Source organism: Cavia porcellus, unplaced genomic scaffold (assembly GCF_034190915.1).
Source record: "Cavia porcellus strain 051 isolate PalLab524CR breed Dunkin Hartley unplaced genomic scaffold, mCavPor4.1 scaffold_3, whole genome shotgun sequence".
NCBI lineage: Eukaryota > Metazoa > Chordata > Mammalia > Rodentia > Caviidae > Cavia > Cavia porcellus.
The window spans coordinates 104,488,071-104,500,146 of record NW_026947486.1 but is presented as its reverse complement, the minus strand read 5'-3'; the positions used below and the strand labels follow the sequence as shown (position 1 = coordinate 104,500,146).

The following is a 12,076-nucleotide window of genomic DNA, read 5'->3' as shown; positions in this document are numbered from 1 at the left end:
AAGGAGTTTCTCCACTTATTTTTCAAAACAGCAATCTTCTCATTCTTAAACCTGATAAACAATAATAATGTATATCCTACCTAATTAACGACTCTAAATTCTGAAACTAATAAACCTTATGAAAAGAATTTTAAAAATACCTAACAGAAAAAAATAATAACCTGAAATTTTCTCATTGCTTACAACCTTGACTGCCCTTTGCCAGGAATGTGCCTCAGAGTTTACTGAGAGCTGGAGGAGCTGCTGGGCTTGGTGCTGGCCTGTGTACTGACCGTGGCAGCAGTATCATCCCCAGTAGCAACTGCAGGCTTGGCTCTCCCTTCTTCATCTCTCAGAGCTTCCTTATACAAGAACGGGAGTCTGAGGGAGTACTCCCAATGACTGCAGAGAAGAACTCCAGGATTTTCAACTTGTTGGTTTCAGCATAGGCTCTTAGTCCCCACAGGAACTCCTAGCGAGCAGGATCACTCTTGGGCACCTGCCGGAACTCTAGGTCCCTGCACCAGATCTTTGGTGAGGAGCTTCCTGGGATACCCATAGATGAAATCCTTGTCAGGATACACCACAATTTGCTGCAGCATCTCCCAGATCGTCTCCTCAGAGGCACAGTTGTTTTCCATGAAGATCATGCCCAGGATAAGTATCAGCAGGCCAGTCTTGGGTATGCCCTCGTCATCACTCAGCCTCCCATCGTAGGTGAGATCTAGTGCTTTGACCAGTACATAAGTGTGGCTAATGGGATCCACTTCCTTCACATCAATGCCAAAGACCACCTTCATCCATTTACAGGCATTCTTGAAGATCACGGGCGTATTGTCCTTCTGATCCTTGATGACACTCTTCAGCATTGTCGGCTTCAGTAACAGGCTCTTCAATTGTATACTTGACACCCAGGAACTTCACCAGCTCTATCACCTTCTTCTCCAGCATATTAGTGGGCAAGAACTCAGGGTATGGACAGGCCTGTGAGGTGCTCTGACTCTTCCCTTTTGGGCTGCTGGAATTTTTCTTTGAAATGCTTGATGGAGTACCTTTGTTGTCAGTGGAAGAGTAAGCTTTCTGAAGACTCTTCAGGGGAGGACCTGATGCTCCAGCAGTTGGTATGTTGTCTGGCATGCCTGGCATTGGAGTGGAGGAGGAGGCAGCTGTGGCATTTGCCTCCACAGTTGCAGGAATGTGGCAAGGTACCAGGTCCTGTGCCTCTCTTCCATCCTGAAGCTCGTAATGCTGATGCTTCTGGCTGTGAGGCATCATAGCTTGTGTTGGGAATAGCTGGCAAAAGTGTGGGTAGGAGAAGGACAATGGACCAAACTGGCCTGAAAAATAGAGAAAGAGCATGAGAAACTTAACCCTGTTGGCTGGAGGAGGATGACAGAAAGCTCTTCAGGTTACAGCTAGTCAGCAGAGTCTGAAGCTTCAAGGGCTAGCAGTGGGGCAGTTGTATTCAGGAGCTATGGAGATCTTTCTGTCTTTGGGTGGCACAGTCCTTCATACATATTCAGGTTGTGTACCTCACCTGGATCATAGCCTGAGGACATGAGACTCATTTCAAGGCCTTCATCCTCAGTTCCTAAAAATGAAGAACTGAGGTGCTCTCAGATTACAGACTGCAAGCACTCCCAGGGCCTGACATATAGGGGTGAATGAACTCTGCTAGGTCTCTACAGTTATAAAGAGGATGGAACTTCCTAAAAGCAGGAGCAAGGAGGTGTTGATCTCCATCTGTTCTTGTGCAGAAGCACCCTCCAGTCTCAAAGTGACTACTAGAAAGACCTGAGTCCAGCATCCTGAGACCAACTAATGGAAGGAAAGATACATTATATCTGATAGCTGGTACCAGGGCCTCTCTGGACAGGGGCCTCAGTTCTCCAAGGGCATGGAAGCCTCATAACTTCTTATTCAGGATCCTTACCTTGACTCCTAGCAGATCCTCTCTTCCTTGGGATGACCAGATGTGGCTACTTCTGTGATGCGAAGTTACATGCTTTAGCCAAGGCCGTCACTTCACTAGGACTGATGAGACAAAAGTGAGGACATGCCACATATAGCAGACTTTGCCCAAGATCATCTATAGCTGACAGCAAGGGTTCAAACCAGTATTTCTTAAGTGGTAAGTATTTAGTCCATCCTCAGGCCCTATAACTCCATGCCCTGCAAGGCCTGGGACTCTTCTCCCTGATGATATCAATCTGGTCCTCTCAGTTGCACACACACACACATGCACACACATGCATGCATTCATGCATACATGCAAACACATGCAGGCACACATTCTTGCATACATGCACACACATGAATGCATGCATACATGTACATGCACACATGTAAGCATAAATTCATGCATACACATAGGCATGGCTTCATGCATGCACACATGCATTCATGGATACACAGATGCATGCATGAATGGACACACACAAACATGCATTCATGCATACACACAAGCATGCATCCATGCATAAATGTGCACATACATGCAGGTATGCATTCATGCATGCACACACAGGCATGCATACACATATACACACATGCAAGCATGCATTAACACATTCATGCATGCATGCATACATGCACACACAGGCATACATACATGCAGGCATGCATACACACATACATGCAAGTGTGCATTCATGCATATATGCACAGATGCATACAGGCATGCATGCACCCACAAAGGTATGCATGCAGGCATCCATTCATACATACATGAACACACAGGCTTGCATACATGCACACATGCACAGGCATATATGCACACACAGACATGCATTCATGTACACACAGAGGCATCCATGCAGACATACATACACGCACACACACACTTACAAACCTTTCATCACTACCAGGCCAGCTGGAAATGAAGGGAGACTCACAGAGAATTGCTTGGGGTCTCCCAGTGCTGACATTAAGGATGCAGTAAGTTTCTTATGGGGACTCCGACCCTGCTCTGTCTAGTATAAGAATTACCTGCAATCCTCCTGAAGGTACTCATATTTACTCCAGATGGGGCCTGCATTCTTTCCCTTCCGCTATTCTGATCATGCACTTCTCAGGTCAAGACCACCATCTTCTAGTTAGCAGACAAGAAATGGGGTAAGGGGGTTGGGGGCGGAGGGCAGGAGAGCAAGGAAGGGACGGTTTTAATGAGGCGCTTGTGTTAAATAGTCCCACTTATGATTCCCCAGAGCTGACAACAGGGGCAGGACAGGGATGGAACCCCTCTATTTCCTACTGGAGGACCTCTCAGTCCTTTCCTAGGTCCTCATTTTGACTCCTGGCAGACATAAGGTTCTTCCTTCTGTTACCCAGGAGCTGGATCCCTTGAACAGAAGCCCTTATTTACTAAAACCATCAAGAAAGGAAGTGAAGTGGAGCCTCAAACTGACAGGTATACCAGGGCATTGATCTGAATAAAGTGTACCAGGGTTCACACACAGGTTACGATTTGTCTGAGGCCTGAATTGGGGATATGCAACCTTTCCTTTTTTGCTTGAGAGTAGTTCCCTTAGACCTAGGTCCCTATCTCCCAGAAAGCAGTGCGTGGGATGGAGAGGGTACCTCTGCCATGTAACTGTGCCTGGGACTCGACACAAAAAGGGTCATTTTCTATGGTTCACTATCTGAGCCCAATCTAAGAGTCTTTATGCCTAGCAGGGCCTGGGAGTTCTCCTTTAATTAGCATAGGCCTTGCCCTTCAAAATATGACACAAGGGAAGGAGTCCTCTCAGGCTGAAAGCATTCCCTAGGGTTTCTAGGGCCGAATGTGGGGATGGCCATGAATTTCTAGAGATTCCTTTGGGTTCTTGGGCTGTGTATCCTGTCCTGCTCAAGTTCTTTATATTTTCTGCTGACAAGCCTTGAACTGCACCCTTCGTGCTGAACTGTGAATGCAGCTCTCAAGCCAAGATTCCCACCTTTCTAGGCACCAGCAAGGAAGTGTGGAGGATTAGGGAAGGTGTCTCCGCTTGACTGCCCTATGTGGTGCTTACCCGGGGCTGACAGTAGAAGTATGTTTTTATGAGCTACTTTCTATCTGGTAGAGGACCGTTTGGCGTTCTCACCCTGAAGCCTGCCACTGCCTAGGTCTTTCACTTTTGCTGATTTCACAGGAGCCCCACAGAGAAAAAAAAAAAACTATCTAATTCCAATTTGGAAGTTGCAACATACTACATCCGATAAGCCTGGCGCGTCACTTCCGGAAACTCGGAAATCCCGGCTGTTTTGTGGCCTCTGGCTCTTCCCTCGCCCACAGGTCTTCCCTGCCTCTGTCTCTTTCCTGACCTGTGGGCCATGGCTCTTCCCTGGCCTCTGGCTCCTCACCGCAGGAAGCTCTGGCTCTTCCCTCAGCCCCGCTTCTCCCCCCAGGAGCCTCCCATAGGCAACCCACAAGGTCTGGTGGGACGAGTACCCCTATTATCTTTTTCTTAATGTTTGACACTGCCCGGGACACCCCCTCTGCAGACCCGAGCGGTGCCCTCTCAGAAAAAAAGGCCATGCTGACTCCGAAAGAAACCGTCCAGTACACTACATCTGGGAATGCTGCCTAGCGTCAGCCATTCAGGGTAAAGGCAGGGGCTGCATGGCCATGAATAGGGCCCCTTATTCCTTTTTCTGAGTCCTCACCTTGAATCCTCACAGAGCCAGGAACTCCTCGGATTTGCCGACAGGGTCGAACCCCTTCATAGGCGGTGCCACCTTCTTCCTGTGGAAATCGGTATACACGCGCTACAGCCGGGGACTCAGCCTGGGGTTGCTCAGAGCTACAGCAGGGACAGAGCGAACGTCACAAGACGTAGTCGCCTAGCTGAAGGAAAATATTTCCGTCAGAGATCTGTGTCCTCAACTTGAACTGCATCATCATTGGGGCCTCTCCCTCAGATGATCTGAGAGCACACCACTAAGATCAATCCCCCCACTGCACTAAGACCACCTCACCGCACTGTCAATGGGAGTGAGGTGTGGCCTCAACCTGAGGGGCGCCTAGCAGGGTGTACCAGCGTTGATGGAAATGCCAGCACCGATTTCTATGGATATTAATCTGTATTCTGGATTTTCAAAATATGTGTGTGTGTGTGTGTGTGTGTGTGTGTGTGTGTGTGTGTGTGTGACGCATGCGTGTGTGTGAGTTTCCTAACTGAGCTTGCATTTCTGCCTAGACAAGGACACTGTCTTCTCTGATACACCCGCCACAGGACATTGGAGGATGCTGGTAGCAGCTGTTCCCCACAAGGCTTCCCCAGCTTCCTGGGACTAACAGTAGAATTGCCTGCCTGTCTTCTTTCTTTCCTCCCTTTCTCCCTTCCTCCCTTCTGTCCTTCCATCCTTTTGTCTTTGTTACTGAGGATCTGCCCAGGGCTTTTCACTGAGCTGTGTTCCCAGCCCTATTTATTATTTACTTTGAGCCAGGATCTCAGAAATTCGCTGAATTGCCCAGGCTGGGCTCACTCTTGTGATCCTACTGCCTCAGCCTCCCAACTACTGAAACTATGATACTATGCTAAACCGCCTGCTAGGATTGCATTTCTGTGGCGCCTTCTCTGGTATAAAGGATTTTGGGATGGCTCCTTTGGTAATCTAAATCCTACACTTTCTACTTTCACTCATTGAAAAAATACACCCTTTATCCCCCCACCTTCGTTTTGGGAGGAAGTCGGGGAATGTGATTTCTGATTTATTTTTTAGACATCTAGTGTTTTTGTTACTAAATGATGTTATTTTTATATTTTATTTACCATTTATAGTGTATAGAAATCAAATTGATTCTTGTATATTGATATTATTTGCAGTAATGTGGCCAAACTCTCATTAGTTCTTACAAATTTTCCACATTCTTATAAATTTTACATTCTCTAAGTTTTCTATGTGGGTAAACTTTTTTGCAATTAATATTAGTCCTGTATGAAAAAATATTAGTCCTGTCTATGTTGTTTTTCCAGATCTAACACAATATTTTTTCTTGTCTTACAGGTTAGTTATGTAAACATTCTATTATACTATGGAATAGATAGGATGCTAATCCATAGTTTCTTTTAGTCAGTGTCTCCCTATATAGTTCAAACTGACATTACACTCACTCTGTGGCCTAGTATAACCTCAAAATCACAGAGCTCCTCCTGCCTCAGCCTCTTGTACCGATATTGCAAGTGTGCCCCACCACACCCAGCTGCTAATCCATTTTTAACACCTGGCTTTTTTTTGTAGATTTACAAATATAAATGTGTTAAAAGTTTTTAGTAGTCCTAAAGTTAATAAATCTGCTACCAATTAAACATCACTATGATGCTTCAAGTACTAGTCTAAGAACTTTTTATGCATTAGGTCATTAAATTCACCTGAATTTTTGTGAAGTCAGGATTAATATTACCTTGACAGTAGGGGAAACTAAGGCACAGAAGACTGTATGTTGTTTATTCTATGCCACTTGTTTAATAAGAACCAGAGTCTATATTGTGTCTTGCTAAAGTCTTTACGTCTACTCTGTCCATTTTTATTATACTTTTAGCTACTCTGTTACATAGAATTAAAATTTTATTCTAATGTGTTTATTTACCAGGCAGAATTGTAATATCACTTATGTATAATAGTGGAATAGGTTATATTTTGAAGTTGTTAAGGAGAGGCAATCCATTTGAAATATGTACATGGAAAAATACAGAGATGCTTCCCCTAGCTAGGTAGTATCTCTATCTTCATTTACCTAGTTACGTGTAGATGCTATAGGCTGGGCTCTCTACCAAGATAAATAATTAAAAACCAATGACCACCTAAAAGAGAGCAATAATTAAAGAATAGCAGTAGACTGTCCTTCCTGTATGTAGTAGTGAATAGTGTGTTTTTCCCTAAAGAGTTTGTGATCAGCACTTTTACATAGTTTAGTTTAAAAAGATCTATGCTGATGTTTCCTAGAATGGCATAAGATCAATAGCAAATAATATTCATCTGTAATTGTACCTGCATAGAGAGGGGAGTATTTCCTATCCAGGGCCATCGGAAGTGAAATGTCACTGTGGAATAAGTCCCCTTTGATATGTACCTTCTTAATGGAATGACAGGTTGGCAACTACCAGTGGGAACTAGCTCATAGGGTACTGAGCCATATGTTCTATATATTTATGACTTATGAGTGAGTTTGTGAAAATTATGCAAGTTTTAATTTGGTTACATTTCCATTGTACAAAGAAAATCAAGATATTTCCATATGTGACATTTGCTGTCATGGTGGAGTGTAGCATTTCATAGCATTGGACTTAATGCTAGTGTTATGAGAAATGACATGAGTGGCCTATGAACAACAGAATACTATAACCAAACCAATTTGGTGAATTTTATGCCTCGTGTTGATTGATTGTAAACATTAGCATAGCAAGATATCTGAAGAATTACATGTTTAAAGGACCTGATGAATTTGTCCATATCAGTCTTTTCAAAACCCTCTTTTGTGGTACACTAATGTAATATCTTCTGGCCAGTTATGCATATGTCAGTGTTACATTAAACAGTCTGGGAAAGACTGGTATACTGGAAAAAGCATTTAAAGCTAGAGAAGTCTTGGCTAGTATTCCATATTTTCCTTTTTTATCAGCTTTGCAATTTTGATTCTATTACCTAGTATCTCTAAGCTTCATGACAACTTGCAATGATGTTTCGAACGTTAAATGAAATGATATATACAAAATGCCTGCTATAAAGGCTCAGTATAGCCATTACCTATCATTACTTTTCTCATTGTCATGTGTCCCGCTCTTCATTGTGATCTGTGCGTCATCTCCACAACCACATATTTTGCTTCCTGATGTTTCTTATAGCTCATTGGCCGTGTAGCAACCTTCCTTCTTCTCTCCACCCTAACCCGCAGCTCCAACATACCTTTAAGCTGCAAAAGATTGTTCTAAAATACAGACACTTACAGTTGTCGTATAATCACCCCTTTCAGAAAATCTTGTTTCCTTTCCATCAATCATAATCACCTCAGTATACATGTGAAAATTTACTTCATTGCTTCTTAGTGTTTATGTTTGTAGAAAAAAAATCCTTTACATTCCTTTCACCTTAATCATCCTGTTGTCACATAACAAATTGTATTGTTATTTCATATATGAGACTTTAACCTGCAAATACTGAAGAAAATCTGATTTCAAAAGTCAACTCAGTTTTACTATACTGGGATGAGAGAGGTTCAGATTGCTGAAAGTTTGAAAAGTTTCCTCTTACATCTTGTAAGAACTTTGAGCGCACAGACCTCACACTGAGCATGCCAGTGGATACTCTGATTATAATTCCTTTCTTATAATATGTGTAGTCAAGTCAGTAAACACGGGTAGGTGATAAATATGTAAGTGCAGACTCCAAAATCCCAGTACATAGATGAAATATATGAACTCTCTTCATTTAGAGCTGACTTAATGAGTCAAATATGAAAGGCCACATGAATTCTGGTTTTCAAGGGAAAGAAATGGATTATGAAGGCCAGGGTATAGATCACCCTGTAAGGGACTACTTGGCAAGGTCATGAGTTTGATCACCAGTACTAAAAAAGAAAAAAAAAAAAAAAGAAATGTATCATGAGGGTATGATACATTCGAAAAATAAAATGGAATCTTAAGCAAAAATATATAATTAATCACAGTAATGACATCATTGGGCATGTAAAGATGAAATGAATCTTTTAAACAAAATATCAGGTACCTTTTCTAGGAATCTTGAATTCTTAATTCCCCCAAGATGAAAAAATTTTATCTGATTTATCATATAATAAGACATGTTATGAAAGAAAAATATATGCACATTCAGAGTGCTACACTGAATATATGCTTTGTATAATAATATAGGTCTGTAAGCCAAGGATGAAATGAATCAGTTTGTGGATATTTGTATATGGAGTTCAGGAAAACAACTTGAAGCTAACTTTATTCCTGTGAAAACTATGGAAAGGGAAAGAACCTGCATCTACAGTATTTGAATCCAACCAGAGAAATAGCTGGGTATGACTTGTAATTATGAGATGCTGATAATAGAACATTATTTGGATATAAACATGAAACCAGTAGCTCAAATACTTATTGTTGTAGTTCGCATCTAAATATCCCCCCAAAACTTCATGTCCTCATAGACAGGGCTTTGGGAAGGTAATTGGATTGTGAGGATTAGGCCACTGATGAATTTAGAGCTAAAGGTGATATTGGGAGGTGGGTCACTGAGGGTTTAACCTGAAAATGTGTGTATCCTTCCTTCTCTCTTGATCTCTTGCCCTGTTTCCTACTGCCAAGCCATGAGCAACCTCTCTTTGTCATGTTCCTCTGCCATGCCACCCTGCCTTGGAGACAGCCAACCAGGAACTGAAACCTCTGAAAAATGTGAGCCAAAATAAACCTTTCCTCTTTTAACTTGTAGGTATTGGATATTTCGTTCTAGCAATAAGAAAAATAACTCAGAAACTCAATTTTGTATTCTAATTGCAGAAAAAACTCATTCCAAATTATAGTCCTAAGCTCATTTCTCTCCCTTTCACAGGACAGGTGCATCAGCCTTTTCAAACTCCTTGCTATTGCTTGAACATGCTCTGTAGACTTTAAGCTTTGCTCATGTGTCCCTCTGACTGACATATCCTTCTTCACTGCATCCTGCTCATCCTTAATATCTAATAATTCCTTCTCTTTGAACATATTGTAATTTTTCTCTAATAGGAACTCTAATTACCTACTGAACGGTGATTAATGTTGAGTCCAAGAGAACTGTCTTCAAGTTCAATCCCTGCTTTTTATGTGATGCACTAGTTATATTATCTCTTGTGAGGCTCCCCTCTCTCATTTGCAAAATGAGAATAATAGTAATATCTATGTTTTAAAGTTGTTATGAGGACTAAATGGCATAGTAACTGTAGCACACTAAACACAGTACCTGTTATATAGTAAGCTCCCCCCAAATGCCAGAATTTCATCAGTAATACTACTGTAAAAGTTTCTCTCCTTTTTCAGACTTGAATCTTCCAGAAACATGTTGGGTACATATAGAACTTGTTTTGTATCTCATAAATAATGAAAACTCAACAAGCAGTTGGTAAAATAAAGTAATTCAAACGGAAATGTAGATTAGTAGATCAGGAGATTTGTGAGTGGATGCAAACTTGGGTAGAATGAATGACTTGATCCAAACTTGTATCTATTAACAAACTTATTATTTACAGTATTTAGGTTTCATATCACTGTGCATAGTATTATCTAGCTCCCATACAACTTTTATGTGTTTAGACTATAATAAGTTAAGAGTTTTTATTAACAAAAGAAATTTTGTAGAAAATTTAGAGTTTAAATGAATTGGTTCTTGTTTTTATGTTTTCCCCTTTATTTAAAATTTGATAAGTAAAATGATTCCCTACTTGGAGTTGAATGAAAACCTGTTGTCAAACTACAAAATGAGATAAAATCTTAGCTTCTTCATGTATTTGTTCAAAAGCAATTTCCCTCTGCTATCAATATAATTTAATAAATAATCACAGTCTAATTACATATCAAACATCTCTTTTTGGAAGTCACTGAGGTATTTTTACCATTTAGTGATTATATGGAATCTGGCCAACCAGGACTTGCAGCAGAACATCCCACTAAAAGTCTCCTCAACACAAGAGACTGAGGGAGTATTGAAGCATACAGTTATTAAAAAAAGAAACATACAGTTATTAGAACAAGATAATCAGAGAAAGCAATGTACAAGTGGCTGGTAAGTGCTTACTGCATGGTTTTAATAGCAAAAAGCCATTTTTGTGCCTCCCAAATTAAATTTATTAGTTGAGATATTCCAAAACATTATTTAGATAAATATATCTAGTTTAGGGAATACTCTGTGGGTCAACACACCAGTATAACCTTGTATTATAAATGTACTTATTGACTTATATCACACAAAGGCCCAAAGAAGACCGTTTTAGTTCTGTTTGAATTGGCATTATGCGTTTTGTTTTTTGGTCTGTTTTTTAACTTATATTTTCCTTATTTATTCTTTCATTGTATTTAGATTGTGGTCTTGTCTGTACAACAAAATTCAGCATTTTTTTGTATTACTGGGAATTGAACACAGATTGTTTGCAGTAAACTACACCTGGCCCCTTTTTGAGATATGTTTTTGTTAAGTGGCTAAGTTGTTCAAGCTGGGCTCCAACATGTGACCCTCCTGCCTCAGCTACCCAGGATAGTGGGATTACAGGCATGACCCACCATACACAGTCCATCTTTCTGAGAAAAAATATTGGTCTGTATTAACTATAGAATAATGGGTTCCACTATGACATTTTCATTCATGAGTATAAAATATACAAGATCATATTCTCTTTTTAAAAGAATATAAGGATCAGACTCAATTGTGGACTTGAATAATGGTAACTAAACTTTCATTAATTTCAAAAATTTAATAACCACTTATTTTTAAGGTTTTGTTTTAGATTGTGTTGTTTCAAGTTCCGCATCCCTCTCCAAGGTCATGTTGCAGCAAATTTGGTCAACACTGTATGATTTGCCTTGGAGAGTAGAGTGAGGTGGTAGTTAACAGTGAACCAATTTCAAGTTTAGGCCCTAAGAGTCTTGCATGTTATCATTTGCACTTGGACCTTTGCCATTCCCAGAAAAAGAACATGACTCAGGATAGCGCACTGGAAGCCCAAAGATGAATGAGAGAAAAACACAGTACACTCGGTATTACAGAGGCCTCACCCTGGATCAGCCAACTCCTAGATATGTGAGCAAATAAATTTGAGATTAGCAGAAATGCCTAGTAGAACCCATGCTACATTAGTTCACTCATATATTTGTGTACTAAACAAAGGCTCCCTAATTGTGCCACTGAAATTTTGTAGTTTTCATATACAGTAAGTTCCTGAATTATGAACATTCAAGTTGTGAACTTTCACACAGATAGGAACAGATCTCAAATTAGGAATATTCTTAGATGGGAACAAATCATGGAAGTAGCTCATGTGTCTGCCGGACATTGTCACAGTTGTGCTGCTGTGTGCTCACTGTACAGTACAATAGTGTACACCAATATAGTTCTCAGTCAGAGCCCAGGATTACACAAGCAAAAGGAA

General features: G+C 40.9%; 1 protein-coding gene across 1 annotated transcript; it reads right to left on the bottom strand.

Annotated features, from left to right (window-relative positions):
* Window positions 1–221: 221 nt before the first annotated feature.
* LOC100716798 (putative MAGE domain-containing protein MAGEA13P) lies at window positions 222–7,748 on the bottom strand. The gene is given in 7 exon segments (XM_005001374.1): window positions 222–361; window positions 364–494; window positions 496–848; window positions 850–1,316; window positions 1,517–1,570; window positions 4,624–4,760; window positions 7,708–7,748. Coding segments are annotated over 7 exon segments (1,323 nt in total).
* Window positions 7,749–12,076: the final 4,328 nt, after the last annotated feature.